Source organism: Diadema antillarum, unplaced genomic scaffold (genome assembly GCF_040938485.1).
Source record: "Diadema antillarum isolate AM-2024a unplaced genomic scaffold, OU_Dant_1.0 scf00000220, whole genome shotgun sequence".
Classification (NCBI taxonomy): domain Eukaryota; kingdom Metazoa; phylum Echinodermata; class Echinoidea; order Diadematoida; family Diadematidae; genus Diadema; species Diadema antillarum.
Window position 1 is genome coordinate 44,852 of NW_027271109.1, and position 24,985 is coordinate 69,836.

General features: G+C 38.0%; 2 protein-coding genes and 1 pseudogene across 2 annotated transcripts in view; 1 reads left to right on the forward strand and 2 right to left on the reverse strand.

Moving 5' to 3' along the window:
- The window catches only part of LOC139724550 (uncharacterized), a 64,184-nt gene that overhangs the window by 10,004 nt on the left and 29,195 nt on the right, over positions 1-24,985 (reverse strand). Inside the window, exons 5-8 of the mRNA XM_071635683.1 lie at positions 5,034-5,182; positions 2,103-2,256; positions 1,296-1,494; positions 619-752 (exon numbers count right to left, since the gene is read on the reverse strand). Of these exons, the coding sequence (XP_071491784.1) occupies positions 619-752; positions 1,296-1,494; positions 2,103-2,256; positions 5,034-5,182 (636 nt within the window). The remainder of the gene's footprint in view (positions 1-618; positions 753-1,295; positions 1,495-2,102; positions 2,257-5,033; positions 5,183-24,985) is intronic.
- LOC139724548 (uncharacterized) lies at positions 9,249-10,743 on the reverse strand. Its single transcript, XM_071635681.1, has 2 exons — positions 10,239-10,743; positions 9,249-9,923 (listed from the first exon to the last, which is right to left on the reverse strand). The coding sequence occupies exons 1-2, from the start codon at positions 10,668-10,670 to the stop codon at positions 9,687-9,689; spliced, it is 669 nt and encodes a 222-aa protein (XP_071491782.1). The 5' UTR covers positions 10,671-10,743; the 3' UTR covers positions 9,249-9,686.
- On the forward strand, positions 12,106-24,767 carry LOC139724547 (uncharacterized; annotated as a pseudogene).

Genomic DNA, 24,985 nt, shown 5'->3' on the forward strand with positions numbered 1-24,985 from the left:
CTCTCTTTTGCTTTTGTATCATTACACCTTATTTTCAGAGTACAATCGTACTTCTGAGCGTGTTTTGTTCATTTTTGTTAAGTTATTACCTCACTGGCAAAAATTTGGAGGTGAGTTTTTGTTCGAGTGTTTGTTCGAGTTTTTCGATTGAACGATGTACCGGTATCTACGTGTGTGCGAGAACATCGTATTTTGTATTGTACCCATTCGTTTATTTCCGTGTAAATTTAAGTATTTTTGTACCGTAAAGTGTCTTTATCATTCGTCTTCAAGCATCAGGTTTTCACGTTTCTTTTTAGTATTTTTTTTTAATTTTAAATTTTAAATTTTCTTTTTGCGTTGCACAAATCGGGGGTGCGGCTTATACGGCGCTGCGGCCTTTGCGCCGGCGAATACGGTATGTAAAGTCTAGTCAACAACACGATGTGTTTACAAGGTCTCTACATTCAAGTTTTGGATCCTCATGTGGCTACACTTTCACCAAAATTTTAATAGCTTAATTTCAAGTTGATTTAAAAGTTAGGGCAGCTGACAATGTATCATTAAAGTTCCATAGCTAACTTCAAGTTACATGTAGGGCAGCTGGTTGTGTAAACATGACTATGGCCAGATTCATACCTAAGTCTTCCCTCAGAATGGCCTCATGGAAAGGGGAGTGGCCCAAAGGACCGGTGGACTCCAAGGATCCATTGTGCTCTCGAAGGAGCTTCAGTACATCCAGGGAGGCAGATTCCACTGCACAGTGGACAGGGCTATGTGGAAGAGAGACAGACACACATAGAATAGTTACATATATACAGACACTTGCATACACATGATGGTGTGAGCAAAATATACAAATAAGAAATATATATTAACATATAGCACAACGACTACGCTGGGAGTTGGAATAGTATGAATATATTTACCGGTACATCCTTGCTTGTGAAAATACTTCAATGGGGAAATATTCAAAGTGATTAATTGAAATGCATACATCATTCTTGTCAATACATCTTTTTCCTCTTGCATGAAAACTGAAACATGTATCACTCAGACTCTGTATCAAAATACCTAGTAAGGTTCAAGTGACAAAAATACAAATGCAGTCATGCACTCATCTGTGCCACACCAATGTTGTTTTTAATTCAGGCTAGTTCAGGGATTTAAAAAAGGGCAAGATACATTGTATGACCATGATGCATAGATTTCCAGTGACACTAATTTTTTCATAGTCACAATTCATTCCAAATTTATGCAGAAGTCTTCAATGCAAGAATAATCAAATAAGAAAACACACTGTGGGTGTTTTTCACCTCTTGCCATTGGTGTCGGCGTAGTTTGGCGACGCCCCACTTTCCAGGAGCAACTCAACGTTGTCGGCCTGATCCATGGCCGCTGCATAGTAGAGCGGCGTGCAGCCATTCTTATCAGGAACGTCCACTTTGCATTCACACTCCTTGATGATGGTCTCCACACAGCCAGAGTGATTGCATGTCACAGCACAGTGCAGAGCTGCAGAAAGTCATGGAAGACAAAGGTATACATCTCTGACTGTTATATATTACTCATTCACTACAGCATACTATATCACGTCATAACATCGTCTTTTATTTCAGTATACATCATAGCATACACTATCTTGCATTGCCAAATCATCTTATTAACTTACTGCAACAGTATTTGTTACTCAACTGTTTACAAACACTTGACAAAATTAATCTAAAAACCTGAAAAGCTCGCATGTTCTCAAAAGATTCACAGTTTAATACTAATTTACCTATATGCAAAAACTTGACTGAAACTACACAATAAAACAAACAAACTGACCCATTTAATCTTGAAATTTATGGAGATTTAAATCGTACGCTGACCTGGAGCTGATGGCCTTTTATGGACTTATATTTGTATTTCCTTGTAAGTTGTTTCAAGATGGACAATATATTCTCATTAAATCCACTTAATTTTTAAACTAATGGTGGAATGGAAGCTTAATAGTCACAGCTACTTTGTCTTGTTTGAGCTTGCAGTTTCATTGTTTATTTGCAATTCTGGATGTCCAGTGGAGTGTAAATGATGAGTGTGGCAAGAGTTGGGAAATGAGTCCACGACTGCCAACAAACCTGTCAATCCATCAAGGTCAGCCATGTTTGTGTTAGCCCCAGCTTCCTTGAGCAGTCTGCAGGCCTCGCTGCTCCCTGCACTGGCTGCCCACAGCAGTGGAGTCTTGTGACCAACGTCGATCGCATTCACCTTGGCCCCTTGCTTGATTAAGGCCTAGAAGCCAGACATGCAAAGGAAGAGAGAAAAAGGATGATTATAGAATGAATTTGTTTGCGTTAGCATATCTCATATCTGACTGAAACCTACCATCGATTACCTTTTTTTTCCCTCTCTCCAAGTGACATGAGAGCTTTCTGCACTGACAGTGGCACAAACAATGTGTGCTGTCTGGTCCAGTTTAATTACCCACTTGCTCCAAAATCATATTTAGATGTCTCACATCTCACAGGCTGGGCTATAAATACAATAACAGTTGCGGAAGGAAGCAGCATGCTTCTCCCGAACATAAAAAGCAAAGCGCACTATCAACAATGTATGATGGCAATGCACACAGCTCCTTTTGAGAGTGCAAGTACATGTGTGCTCATACAATACCTGGATTGTGTGTGCATTGTTTTATTAGGTCTGTGTATTGATGGAATTACTGCATGCATCAGACATAGCACGATGGGTAAAAGACACATAGGGTAACGGTTGCGGTTTTTGCCAGGAAGTCTTTGGCATGGGCTAATCAAATTTGTTTGAGCGTTGAGAGTGGAGCCCTCAAATCAATAACTGAGAGCAGTGGTGGAGATATTTACTGGCACACAAATTTTGGAAAAAATTAATGCACTCTTTCATATTATCTCTAAGATGCATTGAAAAAGAAAATATCAAAAAGAACTAGAAATGTCGCTACGGAGACTGATGCCTCCGCCATAATGCATGATTCTCCCAATAGGTGTATGGTACAATGTCTTCACAATGTGTGATGACAGTTTCGCATAATTGGCAAAATATTGAAATGACAGGTTTGTCAGAAATATCTTGAATGTTCACTTTCCTTGAACTAGGTTTGCTATAATTGTCTAAGAGTGCAGGTACATGTATTGGGGAATTGATGATTTTTACTTGACTTCTGACCGACCCTTTTATAAGTTTATGCATTGAGTAATTTTCAAGGTATGAAGAAAGAGTGTAATTACAGTATAGAATAGATTTTTTTTTTTGCATTTAAACCTGGCCATTGACCTTTAACCTTTGACCTTTGACCATCTGGCTGGACATTTCCTAGAGAATCTCCATTAGGTAATACATGTATATGTCAAGTTTTAAAAATAATAATGCAAGCACTGCATATACTAGTATATGAGGGAAATAGTAAAATTTTGAGGAGTTGACCTTGACCTTTGATCCCCTGACTATTGACCCATGACCCCTACATTCCCTAGATAATCCCTGCCAGTCAGTACATGCGTATGTACCAATTTCCATGAAGATACATCAAACCATTTGCGAGAAAAGTGAAATTGTAGCATTTTCACCTAACCTTTGACCTTATGACATGAAACTCTCTCTGGAGACTCTTTATGCAGTAGTGCATGTCTACACTAAATTTCAAGAAAATACCTTCAGGCATTGCATGGATATGGGGGAAATAGCAACATTTTTGACATTTGACCTTGACCTTTTGACCTTGACCTTTTGCCAATGTCACTTAAATCTACTCAACTAATTGCCCCATCATACATCATGCTTGGACCAAGTTTGGTGAAAGCTGCTTCATCCAGTTTGGAGTTATCACGTAAACAGATACATTTTAGGATTTGACCTTGACCTTTGACCTTTGGCCAATTTCACCCAAAATCTAATCAAGTAATTACCCCATCAAACTTTATACTTGGACTAAGTTTGGTAAAATTCCAGTCAATATTACTCAAGTTATCGCGTAAACGAATGCTTACACGGACGGACGGACAACCCGAAAATATAATGCCTCCGGCACCACTTCGTGGCGGAAGCATAAAAATGACAGTCAGGTTAAGGTAAAGCCAAAACCAAAAAACTAAAGCACATTATCACTCATAATTGTGGCACATAATGGCACTCTGGGAAATGAGATGAATCTTTAATATACATTCGCCATGCCCTATTCACTCCCTTCCCACCCCCATCCTCACTTTCAAGGATTTTTCATAATTTCTCTAATGACAGAGATCAAAATACCTAGCCAGGATTGTAAACTGGAAATTTAGGTTTTTCTTTTTGTTTCTTTTCTTCTTTTTTTTAAAGTGGAATGCCATCCAATGTGTAAATTGACTTTAACAAAAAGAGCAAAATCATCCAGGCAGAATGGTTTATGTTTCTTTAAAAATGGCAATCTAAAAAAAGAAAAAAAAAAAAAAAAAAGTAATTTGACTTTTATGGATGATTTTAATGAGACATCCACCATCCTATTTGTTTGAATTTACTCTATTTACTATAGCAAACTTCATTAGGGAGAGGAGTTACACTGTACAGGTCTGACACACCTTTGTGGATGATGACAATGGATTTATGGTCTATGAAACTTTCAAATTACCTGTAAGTCCAGAGCTACATGAGATCCAAAATTTACAGAAATGTCAAAGTTGCAGAGACATCATCATTGTTGTTATATGCATGTATCACAAAGACACAAGAAGTCATGAAATAGCTGTCATCTTATCTCATTCAAGTGCAGTTGATGTTGGCACATTGTGACCTTGATATGTTATAAGCAAGTCAATTTTCTTGTGAGAGTTTGAAGTCTTCAAAATCAACTGTGACAGGTGTATATAGCTATAACATAATGTTCTGAGACGAGAAATTAAATGAATGTGATTACATATCATTGCAAAGTTTTAAAGTCTGAAGAATTGAGTAATAAAAAAAAATAAGAAAATGGGCAATTGCAACTTTATCAGACTTCAATACTAAAAACTGATCAAGAGACAATGCAAGCTCATCCAAGTCAAAGAAGCTTCACCTACCTTCAGGCATAGTATGCCAATTCCAGAAACATTTGGGTCTCCGCACATCTGAGCAGCATAGTGCAAAGGCTGTGCGCCGTGGTCGTCGACTAGGGAGGGGTCGCCACCATGGTCGACCAGTAGGTCAATGAGGTCATGAAAGCCGCAAACTATAGGCGAAGAAATACAACAAATTCATTTCACATCATCTGGTCATATATAGGCAAAGATTAAACGTAACATTTCAATTTGGACAAATTACAACCTAAGGATATACGACACAGTGATATCATATCTCTGGACCGAGGAATCAGGGAGGGGGAGGGGGCTGGTGTGGCTGCAGCATCCCCGCCCCACCCAACTTTGTCTCTTAAACACACACACACACACACACACACATACACAAAACATCTCCCCCGTGGAAACTAACAAACTTTACAAAACAAGTAATTTCCCAAGGGGAGCATTCTGGATTCTTTGGAACATTGTCCCTTGGTGCCACCAGAAGTACTGTACGAGCTGAAATTTTCGCATACAGATATTTTCGTGAATTGCTACATGGAGGACATTTTCGCGCATTGTTAATTTCGCATGTTCAAAGGCGATTCGTGAAATTCGCGAAAATAAAACCACCGCGAAAATTTCAGCTCGTACAGTACTACCCCTCCCACCCTCACCCCCACAGTCTTTGGCAACACTTGTAAAGCAATACCATACAGTAAAACAATTGCATACTAATACGTTATGTTGGGCAGTATGCAAAAAAAAAAAAACACACAAACAAACCCCAACCCCCTCCCAAAAAAAAAGAAGAAAAAAAAACAACTAGCATTTGCTTGTGCTAACCTTTTATTTGAATCCGTATGCATAACATATATTGTATATATTATATCTACTGTATCTTCTGTTCACTTATATGTGCATTTTTATATTTGTTTTGTTTTGTTTTGTTTTGATGTGCATGACCAATGTTACTGTGTGTGTATGGATGTATTGTTTCTTGTTACCATATTTAATTGGCACATACTGCTAAATGGACATTGGATTGCCTGGATATTGCCATAATATTGATATTGATATCGTATTCTAAACACTTTTTTTTAAAATTTAGTAGGCATCATTTACAATATGCTTTTATCATAACAGTTAACAAATACTTTCATTCAACATCTAGATGTATTTTAAGTAGATAGGTTATATGTACAGTGTATATGCATATTGTTTACCAAGGGATGTACATGTGCAAGCTGTGCCTTTTAGTGGATCAATCTTTTCGATCCCTTTGTTTACTTCTTAATGTCATTTATGTAAAGTATGCATTGTTTGGTTTATACTATCATACATTCATTTGCACTTACATTTAGTACAACTCTTTATGGTGTGTATACTTCTTTAATTTTTGCTTGTTATACTTTGTACCATATGTCGCCTTTTGTGCATCATGTTCATGTTCACATGAGAGAAACCAGTTGTACAGGAGCAGAATAAATCAAAAGTAATTTATCATAACAGTTAACAAATACTTTCATTCAACACAGATGTATTTTGGATAGATATGTTATATGTACAGTTCTATGCATATTGTTTACCAAGGGATGCACATGTGCAAGCTGTGCCTTTTTAGTGGATCAATCTTTTCTATCGCTTTGATTACTTCTTAATGTCATTTATGTAAAGTATGCATTGTTTGTTTTATACTATCATACATTCATTTGCACTTTGTCCACATTTAGTACTACTCTTTATGGTGTGTATACTTTTTTAATTTTTGCTTGTTATACTTTGTACCATGTGTCGCCTTTTGTGCATCATGTTCATGTTCACATAGGAGAAACCAGTTGTACAGGAGCAGAATAAATCAAAAAGAAATTGCTCCCAAGACATATTGGAAACTATTTTGTTTCAACAAGGAGCATGTTCAATGGTTGGCGGACAGATTCTTACACTCAATGAATGTGATAAGAAATGGTGAGGCTGACACCAGACCAGTAGAGAGCATGGAGACTTTAATCCACTACTGTATACGCCGAATATTTCGCGAGGTTTTTATTTTCGCGAATTTCGCTAGTCAGGTGCTATCCGTGAAATTAAAGACACATGAAAATATTGACTCTGATCCTGATGTGGTTGTGACGTATACGTGTACATTTCTCCAGTCAGTACGGGACTCCACGATCGCAAATTCAACCACTTGGAAATTGTTGGGATTTCCTGATTCGTGAAAATTTAGACTCGCGAAATATATGGCGTATACAGTATTTGGCAAATCTGGGTTACCAAGCAACAGCGGGGGAAGTGATGGGGATCAGGCAGAGCAATGTATCTCGGCATGTTGCACAAAACATTGACCTCATCGCTGCACAACACCCTACCAGAATCAGGTTCCCTGCTTCAAATGCAGAAGTGGCACATGCAGAGGCATGATACGTGGGCCAACAAACTGGGCTTTCCTTCAACCATTGGGGCGATGGACTGTACCCATGTGCGTATTGAAAACTGCGTGGTCAGTACGAGAATGAATTCATCAGTCACACAAACTACAGGCCTCCCTTCAATGTCAAGGCAACCTGTGATGAGAATCATGTCTGCACCAGTGTTGACACTGGTTGGCACACATCAGTTCATGTCCAAGATTTTTCCAATGTTGGAACTACACTCCATCGTTTCATGAAATATATGTGGCTGCTTGCTAGGGGACTCTTGGTTTATATGGTTATTTAATGAAATTGAATGTATAATTTATCATATTTCATGATACTTTTATCATGTATTTTCTAGAAAATGATTATAATTGTGTAATGTATACTTTTTATTTTCTTATGGGTTTCTGTGAACGAATGGAAATAAATCTCAAATGAAATTGAAAACTGAATTGACTACAATTGTATATAGGATAGGCATTTCACCCTACATGATGACACTGTACACTGATCCAAACACTGCAGTCGAGAGATTCTTTGACTGGACTGGTACGAGGTTTGCCTTTAAAAAGGAGACCTCCGGATGATTTTCAGATTTTCACATATGAAAAACTATAAATTAGTTATACTGAGTGCAGAGTTTCAGGATTTATAATGATTACGATGAAGAATAACAATGTTTTCAAAATTTATGACAAATTGCAATGAACAAGGATGATGACATATGGCAGCCTCACCATAAGAATGCATGTGTTGGGGCTCAAGGAAGCAGAACAAAAGGCAGCATGCATAGATTATACACAGGTTAACTTGCAAGCGAGCAATATAATATTGTAATGGGAATTACACTGCTACAATGTGTACATTGCGGCAATCTATTCATGGAGCTGTCAATTTATGTCTTACTTGATGTGAAATTATGAAAATCGTCTTGAATGCCCCTTTAAAAGCTTGAGAATATCCCCAAGTGCATCTTAGCATCACAATGTGTGGCATGTTGCGTGATACTGATGAAGACATTGCTCATGCTCGCAACAATGGCAATCATCGCAGAATTGTCATGCAAGCGCCTCCCAATCTCCAGCAACAAGAGCAACATAACCATAATGGAATCACCAACCATCTGCATGGAAGATGCCATCAGTGATTCACACTGGAATAAAGTGCAACTGAGAAAAACATAGGAAACAAACAACACTGGAACAGTAACTTGGTCTGGGTGTAAAAAGTTTAAGTTTTATTACAACTTACCATGGATTCAGTGCATTTGATAAATACAATGTACATGTTGACAATCTAACTTAACAAAAATAATTCCCCTCACTCTTTGGCCCGAATTCACGAAGGTGGTTTAAACTTAGACCATGGTGCAAATTTAGACCACGGTCTAAAATACGCGTTAAATAGGCGTACCAATACATGCGCGCATCAACGCATGTTTTTTTACTGGATGCCTGTTAGCGAATGCAATCTGTCAATCATATCTACGCAGAAGAAATACACATAAACCATGGTTTATCTTCTAAACTTCTAAACCACAAAGATGTGCCATGTTTGCACCCCAAATTCAGTTGACGGCGTGCCAACTTCGCATATTCTGCTCATATGCACACACCCATCTGCCCAAGCTGTTTGATAAATCTACAAATGCCACAGTACAATGAAACTCCTTCATTGAAGGTGTTTCTCGCGATTCCATTCCTCTTGCACACAGCTTGCATTTTATGTGGTGATTGACCAGCAAGCTGTGTTCCCGACTGGATTTGCATTTGAATTTTAAGTTTCTGCAGGGAGGTGGTTCTCTTCCCACCTCCCTGGTTTCTGTTACTGTTTTGTGTGCAAAAAGTCATGCCTTTAAAATAATGCATCTATTAGTCATTTGAAAGAAAGACATTCATAGGTTTGTTATACAATACATCAAAGCACAGCTTAGCATTTTCTATACTTTTTTCTACAACTTTGATTACTACAATACATGTCCAACATATTACAAATCTATAAAAGTTACATACAAGAATGTATGTAGATTTGAAAAACAGAATGTGTTCCCAAAACATGACTAAGTTGGTATCTCAGAATAGTGTGCCACACAAGGGTTTCTTCCATGGCACATAAAGAGTTAAAAAGCAAAAAAAAAAAACAACAACAAACCAACAAACAAACAAAACAAACAAAACTCTTTTTGCTTCGAATCATTCCATATTTCTCTTTCACCCAGCTTTTAGCATTGTGCAGTTGCTACAGTTTTACTATTTCAAAGTTCTTCAACATGTTCAGTAGGCTGCTGGCTCTCCTCCAGACGTCTTATTTTCATTCGCGTGTACTTGAGCTGCTCCAGAAGAAGCAGTCTCTGCAACTCTGGTGTCGACAGGTTAATCGTCTCTTCCGTTTCCCCTGGCAACACTTTCCTCTTGGCACCTTTGTTAGGAGCAGGCATGGTTGACAGTGTGTTTGCTTCATAGAATGGACCCCGCTTAGGATTTGTTGCATCCTGTGTTAAACAAAAAGTTAAACAACGGTAGTTTACCTTTGTGTTTGTAACATCATATTTATCTATTCATCGGTCTATTCAGCGCTCATGTAACAGCTCATTGTTTGATTTTCTATTAACTGCCATTTGCGATTTAACAGAGTTTGAATGTATACTTATGATGGGTGTACGAAAATGTAAAGATCAATTTTCAGTGTCAAAATCCGAATAAGATGTATACACAAGGTGTGTGTGTGTTTTTTTTTTTCTTTTAATTTTCAGAATAAGTAATTCATCACCTATGTAGGATAAATCAAATGGTTTAATTCTGCCTACCTGATGAAAATGTGCACTGGATGATGCTTGACAAGAGTAGAGTGATGAAGAACTTTTACTGGTGGAAGAGCCGGCAGAAGTTGAGTAGAGCATTTTCATGACTACTGGATTTTCACACCCCTTCATGATGATGAAGAGCTCTTTCTCCCACGGACACAGGATGATATTTTGATTCCCTGTTTGATAAATGTCAGTCTTCTTCTTGACACTCGTCTTCATGTTGGCAAGCTTTTTCAAGATTTGTTTTTCATCCAGATATTTGCCAGTGCGGGTGATGACCATGGCCTTTGCATGCTGTAAAGCAAGGTATTTCTTTTCCTTGGCTTGTGGCAGCTGACACTTCTCCATCAATATGGGAAATTCTTTGATGATCTCCACCAGCAATGTGCTAAGATCTTGCTCAGTTGTAGTGTATTCCTCACTGTCAGTCATTCTCAAAAGTACTCAGTACTGTTCACATTCAGCTGAAACTAAAACAAGCTTAGTACAATGTGTGCACATTGAACATTAAGCATTCATCTGTTAGAAGATCACTGCAGAAGGCTATGTCAGGAGCCCACACACACACACGTCCCATGAAATTCCTCACACACAAAACCTGCCTCTGTTCTCATGCACACAGCGCTCGCACAGGCATGCCAATGCTATTGTTCAATCCGTAAGCAATTGCTTGGTGAATGCAAGCAAACGGCGTGAGCACAAGCACAAGGGTCATGCATATGGATTGAAGCACCTGCTTGAGCTCGATCTTCTGCTAGACAAGCTTGCATGCTTGAGCAGCTTTTATGCATAGGCCCATTGACTAGGCTGGCACTCCCAATGGCATTGTACTGATTCCTTTCATGACGAAGGTTACTGAGTAACAGGCTAGCACTCAGCATTGTACATGTACTCTTCTTTTTTTTTTTTTCATGATGACTAGTTGTAATTACTTTAAAGAGATTTAACACTTATCTTTCAAAGATATATTCTGAAAGTATACAAGTGCAATTAAAAAGAAATGCTGAAACTTTCCCTTAAAGGGATCATATAGTTTTGGTGGAGACCTAACTTCAGGTTTCTGTCATCTTTCGGTGAGATGATGAGAAACCTCTTAATATGAATATGAAAGAGCATGTAATTTCAAGAGGAATTAAATGTTTATTTGATGAAAATCGATTTTGAAGTGGCCGAGATCATATCCAAAAAGAGTAGTCTTGATAAAAGGTGGAACCCACCTTTTATTATACAATGATTAATTTGTTTTACTTTGTTTTTGGACGTTTAGGCCATTCCAAAACTGATTTAAACTTTGAAGTCCTCTTAGAATGGTATGTTCAATACTGTTTCATACGTGGTTTCTTGGTACCCACAAAAAGTTGAAAGCCAAATCCTCATCTCCACCATTGCTATACCATCCCTTTAAACTCTCGGGGAGCAGCCAATATTACAACTCAAACACCAGATCACCAGGAGCATTTAAGAAAATCTGTTCTATACTGTGAAGAAAGACACTTAAAAAAAAGATAATAATAAAATAAATAAATCATCATGATAATATGTTGATACAAGTGTACACTGTACATTACAGTAAAAACTATACAGTATCTGTCACAATAAAGTTTCACCTAACGTTTCACCTAACGTTGGTGTCGTGAAAATTGTCCTCCCCCGCGCGTTTCCGTTTTACACCTTGGCCTAGGCTTTTCTCCGATATATTGCAGTGAACCTGCTGGATTTAACGTCTAGGAGCTAGCGGCGCGCCCTTTATGAAATCGTGCTGTCGGCGATCGCTTGAAGCTTGGTATCCGTGTCGTCTAGCTGGGTTATACCCACCATAACTGTACCAACAACAATAAGTTCGGTCAAAAGTCATACTATATCCTACCGTGAGCTGAGTGGATCAGTTACCTTATGCATCACAGACTATGGCAGAGTCAGGGGAAGATGCCATTCCTTCACCTTTGTTGGTAGGTGATTTTGAGTTGTGATATCTAATTCTCCTTTTGAGACAACCATCCCATGCAATCACACTAACGACTACGTTAGTATTCTACTGTACTAAATCAGTGCAGATCTATTCTGTACAATACTCAATAGCTATAATGTATACCGGTACTTGAGACATACCCTAAATGGGTCATGGCCTAACCATGTGCATTCCATTTCATTTTTCATCATTACAGTAGGGAGGTGAGAGAGAGAGAGAGAGAGAGAGAGAGAGAAGTCACACCTCCCTAATTTAAATTAATACAGTGACTTTTTACATGAGTTATGTAGCCTACTTTGTCTTTGTGCTGATTCATATAGCATATTCTATATGAATTAATGTATTATAAACAATCTATACAGTGTACCTTTTATGACATGTGTTAACTCAAGGAGGTTTTATAGTATAATATTACTATTTATACATGATTTTTTGTTATGGAGTTCCAACTGGCTGTAATTATTCAAACAGTTGTTAGATTTCTATTGATGTCATAACTCAAAAGAATTTCACAGGTGCTCTTGAGCCTTTCATAATCAATGTTTGATGCCGCCATCTTGCTGAGCAATCTGAATATTTATTTTGAGCATTATATGTTGGCCCTATTTTGCCTATTCATTCATTAAATTGAATGAAATATCACTTAACGTTAAGGATAAAGCTTGTAAGACAAAAGTCAATTCCATCCAGAAATTTTCACAAAAGTGTAAATCAGAGCTGTTTCAGGTGAAAAATCAGGTGAAAAATTGTACCAACATGGCAACACAACAGCAACTGTAGCAAGCCCATCCTGAAAAGCTGGTTTTATCACTTTTCGGCTTAATTTCCCCAAAAGTATTATGGAATAATCTTCAAGTATAATTCTTTATTGATAGACCATCAGATTAGTGCCCGCATATGCCCAGTCGGGTAGTTGTCAGCTTTTATATTTCAGCATTTTTTGCTCAATTTCTGTTCGCGCATCCTCATGTCTGTACCGCCTACCTTTTTATTAAGAAGGGGTAGCGAAAAGTAATTACCATCACGTACAAAGGCACAATTAAAAGGTTATCTTCCTTTGAAAGTGGCTGGTGATTTTGCAATGAGACACTAGATCGTCCTCTTATCTGTGAGGCAGCTCCAGTTTAGCACATACTTAAGATATTTCTTGGTGGTGGCATCAAACATGAGATCAAAGGGAATAAAACTGTTGTTACTCCATGTATGAAACCTCCTTGATGTAACTATACACAGCCCAGTCACTGTACAGCGTATTAACAGTGTCTGGTTGGGCTAGTGTTAATATTGTTTTGATTTGTATGTGTTTTTTTATCCTTGTTGAATGATAAATGAAAGGAAACAATATGAGATATGAAACTTAAGATTAAGAAGGCTTTAAGTTTAAGCCCAAGTGCAAGAGTCTAAAAAGCTTAACTTATTGAATTTTTCTAATTCATTATACATAAATTTAGTTTTAATGAATGTACAGTAGATCCAGATCTTGATCTAGTCTTGTCATTTTAAATTTTCTTATTTTTTTTTTAATTATAATGTGTAAAACTCAGTGTGTCTCTGAATCTTATGAAGAAAATATTACTTGTAATCGAGCTGTATATTGATCCCCTTTGATTGATACCTTAAGGGCCTAAAAACCCCAACCCTAAATTTTCCCCCAATTCTGTACTCGGGGACAGGGCCTAGGGTCAAAACAGACCCTGTTCTATTGTCTACTAGATAATACCAAGGCAAAAGGAAACTACAATAGGTCTAGTACTACTATTACTAAGTCTACTTACTAGTAGAGTAACTAAAGGTTTAGTCTATGACAAGGGGCGCAGAAGAAATGTATTCTGCCACCCTTGGTCTATGATGATGCTAGAGTGATGGCGCAAACTGATACTGTTTAATATAATGCTGTAATAGTCAGACTAGTCAAGTACTGTAGTCAACAACATATTGTACTTGTATACCTAAACAGCAATGGAAAAATTTTGGATTTGGAACAATATAAAAGGTTTTATTTTCTACCTTTTTTCATCTTTTATTTTTCAGGAAATTCTACCTGAGAAGTATACCTACTTTGTGTCGGACTACCAAGCACAAGGAACTGGGTTCACAGCATCTGTGAAAGTAGGTGCACAAGACGAAGATGCTGCAAGGCAGTGGCTGGTTGATTTCCAGCAGTCTTCAAAAACTACATGGCGGGTCATGAGAACGTGCCCAATGGCCGGAAAGTATGTGCTTTCTAAGGTAAGATAAGCAAGTTCTATTAAACGAAATCCACTTGGATATGAGTTGTATTGATCACACATCCAAAAATCTTTCTTTGTTTAGAATTAGAAAATGAAATGTTATTTTTTGATGTAAGCACTGTATGCCACACAACTTTGGACCCATCATCATTCAGTGCGCAAACAAGTCTTAGAAAAACCAAGAAAAATGTAACTGGCATTTCTTTTGATGAGGTTTAATGTTTTTATGTGTTTATATTTTCTACAAATATAGAAAATTTACAGATGTCATCATGGCCAGCAGAGAAAGGCCAAAGAAGGGACAACTCGGCACAGCAAGGACACAGGTTGCTGTGCCAAACTCACCATCTCTGTGAGAAGATCAGTGCCATCAAGTGGGAGGAAAAGCAGGTACATTGTGTATGATTTTTAACTTCCAGCCTTGAGTTTTATTCAGTTTTTTTCAATCTCTTTGTCAACAGTACAATTTATCTGGGCATTTATGTACACTGTACTTGATAATAATATGGAAATGTAGTATACTTGCTTGTATACACCTTACTACCTAGTAATATGCTGTACTCAGTTTTTTTACTGTGCTGTTCCCATAAAGCCAAAAGTGCTTTAATAGAGTGTTAACCTTTTTCAAATCAGTTGACGCAAATTCTAAAAGCCTATAGATATTTTTGTATTCTTAACCAATTGTATATTTTAATATAATGAACTACATTGTATGGAAATTTAAAAATTGTCATATTTTTCTTCTTACCCCACCTCATTCTCTCCTTGCAGAAACTCAGATCCCCATTTGGAGTTGCTCCCAACTCTTGTAACCATCAGTTGGGAGCACAACCATGCCATCTCCATCCCTGCAGCCCTGAAATTCAGGGATGTGAGTGCCGACACCTGCCACAAACTGGAGGATTTGTACAGAAGGGGACATTCTCCAGCCAGTGCCCTAAATGTACTCGAATTGGACCTTCAGGATGAATCTCCAGAGGAGTACATCCTGAATTCAGCCGACAGGGCTCTCTGCCCAGATTTAAAGTTTTGTTATAGGTCAGTGACTTCATTGTTACTTTTATGCCTCTGCCACAAAGTGTCACCGGAGGCATTCTGTTGTTGGGTTGTCCGTCCGTCTGTCCGTCCGTAATCAATTTTGTGGACAGTGTATCTAAAAAGCAGTTATAGGTATCCTAATGAAACTTGGCATGTATATGTATGAGGTGGCAAAGTTGTGCCTATCAACTTTTGGGTGCACATGCTCGAGGTCAAAGGTCAAAAGGTCATGGTCAAATGCTCAAAATTTCACTATTTCCCCTGTATCTCTGCAATGTCTGGAGGTATTTTCTTGAAATTTGGTGTGTACATGAACTATCAAAAATAAGGATTCCCCAAAGAGAGTTTTGGGTCATGAGGTCAAAGTTCAAGGGTCAAAGATCAAGTGAAAATGTTAAATTTTGACTTTTTCTCCATATCTCAATTATTACAAGGTATCTTCATGGAACTTAGTGTAAATGCATGTACTGACTGACAGTGATCATGTAGGAAATTTATTTCTAATGGGTCAAAGGTCAGTGGATCAAAAGTCAAGATCAATGCATTAAAGTTGTCATTATATCCCTCTTATCTATGCACTGCTTGCAGGATTTTTTCATCAAACTTAGTGTATGCATGCATTACCCAATACAGATTCTCTTGGGATTTTCTTGTCAAAAGGGTCAAAGGCAAAAAAGGTCAAAGGTCAAGTGAAAGTGATAAATCTTCACTTCTTCTTTAAACTTATAAAAGGGTCAAAAGTTGGGTACAAATCCCCAAATACCTGCACTATTATTAGACATTATAGCCATTCATCCAAATAAACATAGTTCAAGGAAAGTGAACATTCAATGCATTGTCAAAAGCCTGTCATTTCTAATATTTTGCCAGTTATGTGAAACTGTCATCACACATTGTCAAGACACTGTGCTATAGACCCATTCGGAGAACCATGCATTAGTTTATTCATATGTTTATTTCAGTGTTTTGTCCAGGATTGTGTTCTTAAAATCTGTACTTTTTACTATGCATAATAATGTAATCATGACCAGAATCAGATAACTGATGTTTAGCTTCCATTATCCAAGGCAATTTATATTTCTATGGCTGTTTCTGAATTGCACATAGTTTAATATGAATATGATCAGACATGTTATTTCGTTAATTGAAGAATCATAAGAAAAAATAGGAATTGAGTAATGGATAGATTTCAAATTCCACGAAGCACCTTTGTGCAACCTCTATAAATTACTTCGAACTGGAGATAACTTTGATGTCAGAAGAATACATGAAATGATGCAGATATGAGCTTCACAAAATAAAAACCCAATTATTCAAGGGTCGCATAATTGCAATGAATTCAACAGATTTACATTTGACATTTGCAGGACTCCCCCCCCCCCCCCCCCCCCCCCATGATTGGTGAATCATGAATAAGTAGTACATGTAGATGATGTCCTACGAATAGTAGTAGTAGTAGTACTACTACTACTACTACTACTACTATTTCTACTACTACCACTACTACTAGGACTACTACTGTTACTACTACTACTATGACCACTACTTTTACTACTACTTCTACTACTGCTACTACTACCACCACCACCACTACTACTACCACTTCTACTACTACGCTGCTACTACTGCTACCACTTTACTGCTACTACTACTACTGCTACCACTACTGCTGCTGCTGTTACTACTAGTAATACCACTACTACTATACTACTACTACTACTTTTACTATACTAGTACTACTACTACTTCTACTTTTTAAAGTGCTCAGTCTTAGCAACTTGTAAGCTTTTTGCAAGGTACCATATTCTAGCTTCAGAGCTTCAGGTGAATGAAAATTATGATCAATTTATTCCTGATGCATTTTTCAAATCTTGAATTTGACAGGCTCTACTACAAGATATTTCAGAGAGCTTATGGCTCCACAGATGGGGCAGACATGCTTACCTTCCTGGAGGAGCAGGTCATCAACAACTATAACTCTGAGGCTGGGATGATTTGTGCAAAAATCAAGAAGACCAGCAACCAGGAAGTCATCATCGCTATTTGCACACCAATGATGCAACGTGTCCACTCCATGGTGGGTCACAGCAGTGAGCTGGTCTTCATAGATTCGACAGGTATTTTCATTTCATGATATTTGCATAGTTATGATTTGAAAGAAATTATTGTATTGTAGCATTCAAAACCCATTGGATTATGTGCATACTTTGACAATTTGATATTTCAGGACCGTATAGATATAAAATGCTAGAAGTACAAGTGTGTCTAAAAATATTGTCATCTGGTCATAACATACACGTGCCTGTGCTAGTCATTGTATACTGCGAAACTGGATGTTCCATAAATTCATACATTGTATTAGAACTTGAGATGAAGGATTTTTTTTTCTTTTTGTTTTAATGCCTCTCTCCCCCTGAAGAGTGCCAGAGCCAATATATTATCTGGTTGTCCATCCATTGGTACAACCTAGATTTTGTTAATTAACCCTAAAATAGCCATTTTCTTTTTACCATCTCACCACCGAGGGGGGCAGATTATGCCATTATTGACCCGACCATTAACCAGTCTTTGCCTATTTTTAAAGGTGCATGGTCCCGGTGGTTTAGTCAAATGCATACGCTGGCGCATGGCGCAAGTTTCCTATAGAGACCTACGCTATCGACTCCTCCTTAGCGCTTATGCTGTGGCCCACTTCCCCAAGTCCGAAGAAGTCCGATTCACTGCAGTTAGTGGTCCGATCACAGTTCGGTTCATGATTTGGCTGAGGGGGATGACAGCTTTAGCGAACTTCTTTGTGATGTCATTCTAACAAGCACATATGCACGCACCCTGGCATTCCTACAGACTGCGCGATGCGCAGAGAAGACAAAGAAGACAACGTTACTTAGCAACACCTACGCGCTTTACTCTTGATGACAACTCAACTTTGGTAATCTTCGTATCAGTGCTAGCGGTGATCAGCAGTATCATCACCAGCGCCCTCTACACTATCGGGACTATGCACCTTTAATGTTTTTTATCAGTTTATATTGATTGATTATACCAATGGGCCAAGTGTTTGTATGATATTTATTCCCAGGTAATGTTGACCGCCATGGAAGTAGAATCTTCCTGCTTCTGACTCACAGTTCATCAGGTGGCCTTCCATTAGGGGTTATCATCACCTCAAATGAACAAGAGCAGACAATCACAGAAGGCCTGGAACTCCTGAAGACCATTTTGCCAACTGATGCATTTGGAGGAAATGGTACGGTAATGAGGGTCCAGCAGTATTCATTACAGATGATTGCTTTAATATCAGAGAGGAAGGCTCTTCACACGGTTTTTCCGAAGTCTACCCTGCTTCTTTGTACCTTCCACCTTCTACAATCTGTGTGGCGTTGGCTGTGGGACAGCAAGCATGGTATCAACAAAGATCACCGCCAGAGCTTGTTTCTCTATGTGAAGCAAATGATGTACGCAACGGACCCCCCTGCTGTTGAGGCAGCCTACCAACGTGCAAGGAGTGATCCTACTGTTGTTCGGTGAGCATGCCTGTGTTGTCTCTGTACTAGGCTTTCCATTGGGTGTAACATGTATTGGGGGTAACATGTATGCATTTATGGATTCTCTTTATATTAGGTTATCATATGATAGGAATAACATTAAAGGACAAGTTCACCTTCATAAACATAAGGATTGAGAGAATGTAGCAATATTAGTAGAACACATCATTGAAAGTTTGAGGAAAATCAGACAATCCGTTCAAAAGTTATGAATTTTTGAAGTTTTTGTGCAGTACCTGCTGGATGAGAAGACTACCACTGCAGTGTATGAATAACTTAGATGTCACATGCGTACAACAATATGAGGAAAGTATAAAAAGAATTTCACAAAATTCCATCTTTTGAAAAAAGTACACATTCCCCTGACTCATTGCCGACAAATGTTATGGGTAATATTATTCCCCCTGCCTTTAGAAAGAGGCAAGTCAAGTGCTCTTTTATTATGCGAAAAAAAGTGAAAATATGTTGAATTTTCTTTTACATTTTCTTTATACTGTTGTACGCATATGACTCACAAGCTGTAGTAGTCTCCTCATCCAGCGGTTCCAACACAAAAATTTAAAAAATTCATAACTTTTGCATCGATTGTCCAATTTTCCTCAAACTTTTACTGATGTGTTCTACTAATATTGTTGCATTTTCTCAATCCTTATGTTTATGAAGGTGAACTTGTCCTTTAAGGGAGTTTAAGATGAAAGAATGGTTATACATGTGTATTTACATGAAGTTTCTACAAGTTCTAATCTCATTTTCAAAATTCTTATATCTATCACAGAAGATGAGATGCAATTAGTAATTGCATTCAGAACTGGTGGTCTGAAAGAAAAAAAAATCAGAAAAAAGCTGTAAAACTTACAGTGACAAAAACATATATTTAACCTTGCTATTGTGAATATAATCTTGTGTATAAAGAAGATGTGTGGTAATTCTTGTCATTCTTTTAAATTTAGGTACCATGGTTATGGAGCATACCTCGAGTCCCTATATGAGAGACGTCAAGTTTGGGCTCAGGCATTTAGATTGGGACTTCGGATCCGGGCCAACAATACCAATAATTATGCCGAAGCTGCCATGAGAGTCTTGAAGGATTCCATCCTGCAACGATCCAAAGCCTTCAATGTGCCGCAATTGGTAGACTTTATCCTCTGCAGGCTTGAAAGTTTCTACCAAAGGAGACTTCTGGCAGTTGTCAACCAGCGCCCACTGAAGTGGAAAATCCAACCCCATCGTGGATCGACGATCAGCAAAGATGACATTTTCAAAGTAAATATTTTATAAATGTTATAAATTGTTTAAAAAATAAAATTCTGTGTAATCTTCAAAGTGTGATTCATGTTAATCTACAAATGGGCTATGGTACTAGCCACCATGTTTTTAATGTGTCAATCTAACACCCTCACCCCCCCCCTACTAACGGTAATTCGTTCTTCCGTGGCAGTTTATAGCCGTGCAGGAGCATTCCTAGAACAGTCGCTATTCAATCGTACATAGGCCTGTGTAGCGAGGGTCTATTTACGGTAGCGGTAGAGCTAGGTTTTGTAATAACAGTTGTAAATTATTTGTAAAAGATTGTAACGCTAGAAGACTAACCTATAACGTTAAGGGTCTACAACTAAAGCAAGCTTGTTGAGGTAAGTGTTTGTGGTGATGTATGAGAATGTGAACTTTCTAACAATGTAGGGCCTAATCTCTTCTGTCTGCAGTCACTGGTACGTGAGCTGTAGACTACGGACCTGGCCCTGGTCCAGGTGTAGCACTAGTACAGTAGTAGCATAACCTAGAACTACTGGTGTCAAAGAAACTTGCTCAGTTCAGGCGGTGGTAATACTAGTAAGTAGTATAATGGGAAATCCTTTGCCTTCCGGCCCTGTCACGACTGTCTAACATTAACGGGAGTAGCAGGCTCAGTCTTATAGCTTCCAACACATTCACCAGTTTGTTTCTCTCTCAAGCTGCCATACCAGTTACAACAGTTTGGCAAAAACAAATCTGTTGCAATTTCGCAATTCTCGCTTGTAGCGCGTCATTATGCTGTGCATGAAGTGTGATGATACTGCTTAGTGTGCTCTGTACTGTGGTCACGGCGATTGCATTCGTGTGTGTGCAAAGCGTCTCTGTGTATGTTGCGCGCATCATAACAATTGGTTTTTTGATGACGTCACCCCTCCTGACATAACGCCATTTGTTTAACGTAGTCGCACTTATATTCCATGGTTGTACGTAATTTACGTCATGTTATGAAAATATAACGCTTCTCATCCTTCTGACCATGGTCACGTGACTGCATTCTGACCAATCACACATTGATATCTACATAGGTCATATCATATTATTACTATAGCTATCCTTATGAATAACATTGTTGCTCTGTTTTTTTTTTAATCCTTGAATACCTTTATGTATGAATTTAAAGCAGCTTGCATTCATTTGATACAATTGATCAATGATTTTTAGCGTGAATGAAAGTTGTGAAATGGAATGAACAATTACATGTTAGTTTCAAGCTACTCTTACAAGGTAAAAAGAAACTATGCAAGGACACAAGTTCACTTGAAAAGTATATCAATACTAAGAAGAAAAAAAATAAATCTGTTAAAACAGCCATGATATCAAAGTCTAAAACCCAATTATTGCATGTAATTCCTGTTATTATTGCCAGACAGGGGAGAGTACCTACCAGGTCACCAGCCAGAGTGATCGACTGTGTCGCTACACTGTTGACATGGCTGTTGGTGTGTGTTCCTGCCATGAAGGTGTCACTGGGGGTGCCTGCAAACACCAAGAGGCCATTGTGAGGCACTTTGACGTGGCTTCGAGCAACTTCCTGCCTACATCTGCTACCGAAAGGACATTGCTGCTTCAAATTGCGACTGGGTGTAAGAAAAATTGAGCCCTATGGAATTTTACTGTTGGAATTTTAATACACATTCAACTTGCTGTTTTGTTGTTAAATTGATTTTGACCATTGAAAGGCTGTGACTGACACAGAGTTTGACTAGTTCCAAAGTCAACTGTAATTCAGATATAACTGTCATTGGCCAACATTAATGATTCCAATTGTCTGTAAATGACTTCCTTCTGTCTTTAAAGGGGAAATTCAGACATTTTTGAGCTGTCAGTGAATGGAGCAAAACAAGAAGGACTTAACATTGGAAGTTCGCTCAAAATCTAAGAATTGGTTCAAAAGTTGTGCATTTTTAAAGTTTAAGTAAATCCTTATTATGGGGATTCTTGAATTGGCAACACTGCCAGTATCTGTGATGTAATTGTGGAGAACTCTACATTGGTTTTGTACACAAAATTAGATTTTTTTTCTGTTCACAAAACATTAGGTCAGGAATAAACCTGATACTTTCAAAAATGCTTGCAGATTTCATGTAGCTTTCGTTCAGATTTAACTTTTTCTCGCAGATCTCTCAATGTGTACATGTATGTATAAGTGTATTTTATTACTTTTGTTATTTTGGTCATCAGATGTTTTTAATATATGTATATAATATAATTATATAGTTTTTATATTTTGATTGTAGACTGATTGTATGATTATGTATGTTACTATAAAATGAAATATGATATTGTACAAAATTCTGCAATTCAACCATCTTCATGGCTGCGAATGAATTTTTAAATAAACCATTACCATTACAACACGCCATCTTCATACGTAAGCAGAGCAGGAAGTCATCAAAAGTTATAGACCAATTCGGGTTCGTTTAGGGCAGCAGACAATTTGTGGCACTGGGCACAGCCATTAGCTCATTTTGCGGTGTCCCAGCATACCCCCCTTCCCTCACCCCACGGGCAACGTGTTTATCGCGCACTTGTAACAAAGGTTCGCGCACTAAGCAAGCATTCGCGTAACCAGTATGAGATGCCTATTAGCTAAAGCAACCATGCATCAGTTTTTCATTCCATGCGCATGCTAATGTAGTCTTTCTTATTCCACTTAATTCACTTGAAGAAAATTAATGTCTCCATTTATTTCTACATGTACTTTGATATGGGTATGTATAGCCCATGATCTAACTTCACTGAGTTTGTATATAACTACTGTAAAAGTGGAAATTTTCGCAGTGTTGAAATTTTCGCGCATTTCGCTCAACCAGAAACTAGCGCGAAAATAAAAGCCCGCGAATATTTTTGCTTGCCATATGTTCCTGTGTGTGCCGTCTTGATTCCGCGGAATTAAAAACACGCGAAACTCTTCTGACCCGGCCAATCGCGAAAAAATATCCACTTTTACAGTACTACAGACAAGTCTACAGACAAATCTAAAGATTGAAATGAATGCTTATTCATTTGAATTTAAGGTGATGACAATGTTCCGTCAGGTTGGCTGGACCCTCTTCAGACCTCTGAGTCAATGGCAGAAGACGGGCCAGAACCTGAACAGCATGGCACATTGCCAGCCACAGGCCATAGTGAAATACAAGACCCTCAACTTGTTCGAGTCGAAAGTCTCCGTGCTCAAGGTGATTTGCTCAACGCATTTGACAAACGACTCCATGGAAACGTATCAAGCATCTCTGACTCACGATGTAAGTATAGCTTTCTATTCTTTATTACTTGGTTATAACAGCATGTTTGCATTTGGGACCATGAAAATTATGACCTTGTTAACAGGTCTTTTGCTACATCCGTTTAATGAAAAAATAATGACATTAAAATATTAATAAAAACAAGATTTTAAAGACCTTCCATCACCCAAATTACTGTGTAATGATATGATTTTGTTTTATGTGATCTCTCACTGTAATTACGTTTTACTGCATTAATCTCTTAAACATGAGAAGGAATCATGAACACAGGTCTACATTGAATCTTTGCGTTTGCTGAGAGAAGCATTTGATATTGTCTTCATTCCAAGTAGTAGAAGTATTTTATTCCTCATTTTAGCTAAAAAACAAAAAAATCAGATAAACAAAAGGATTTATTTTTACCAATATTATGTATTACAAAAGCATTTAGTATGGAATGATTACTTCCATCTAAAACCTCAAAAATAGAATCATTTGTGACCTGCTGCAACAAAAGGATCAGAAAGTTGGGGGAGGATGATTTTCTTAAAATGACATGACATTATTCCCTTACTCTTCCACTTTAATGTCATACAGTATACAATGACTCATAAAAGGACTCTGTTGAGGAGATATGAATGATTTTATTAGCACATGTGGAGTGGTTTAGGAAATCAGAGTTTCGAGAAAACCGCCTTCAAAGTTTCTTTCCGAAGCTATCATCGTCAATGGGAAGCAAGACAGTTTTCATCGTTTCACAATAGAAGGTACGCTCCTAGCAACCTCCACGATTATCATTCAAGCTTAGCCCCAGTGGTCTATGCACGACCAATCAGTAACCAGGATGCCACACACTGACCAATGAGGTCACTCCCTCGTTGCTAGGGGCGGGGTCTTACAGCTGCAGCTCTAAATCCAAATCTTCGGACATGCTTCTGTTCTGTTGAAAGTTGGAAAATCATGGCCCAGAAAAATGTTATTTTCTTGCCTTTCCTTTGATCATTTACCTTAGATATTTTGGCACATGATAGAAGATACATTAGACTACAAATTTGTATTAAAAACAGAAATCCGAATGTTCTAACGGATTTTGATGATCTGACTTAAATCTCGATTTTCTCAGTTCACTCGTCAGCGACTTTAGGATCCTTTTGTTGTAGCGTGTCACATTTGGTTCCATTTTGTGCTTAAATTAAAAAGAAAAAGAAAAAAATAGTCAAAGATTGAAAAACATGCTTTGCTTTATATTGCCACACAATAGTTCTGTCCTAAAACGTCAACGATTGTGCGATATCATCCGCAAAAACATTTTTGGAAAAGTCACTAAATTTGAAGGAAATTGGAAAAAACTCAAGGAGTGGCAAAGAAATTTATGTTAGGAGGCACATATGCAAGCATGTTTGATGGTATAGCACCAAATATGCTGGCACAGTAGTCTTTGGAGGTG

Bases quoted from the DNA above. Each gene is read 5' to 3' on its own strand.
- LOC139724548 (XM_071635681.1), bottom strand. From the start codon at position 10,670: ATGACTGACAGTGAGGAATACACTACAACTGAGCAAGATCTTAGCACA. The intron at 9,924-10,238 runs GTAGGCAGAATT...TGTTTAACACAG, and splicing joins CCAGTGCACATTTTCATCAG to GATGCAACAAATCCTAAGCG.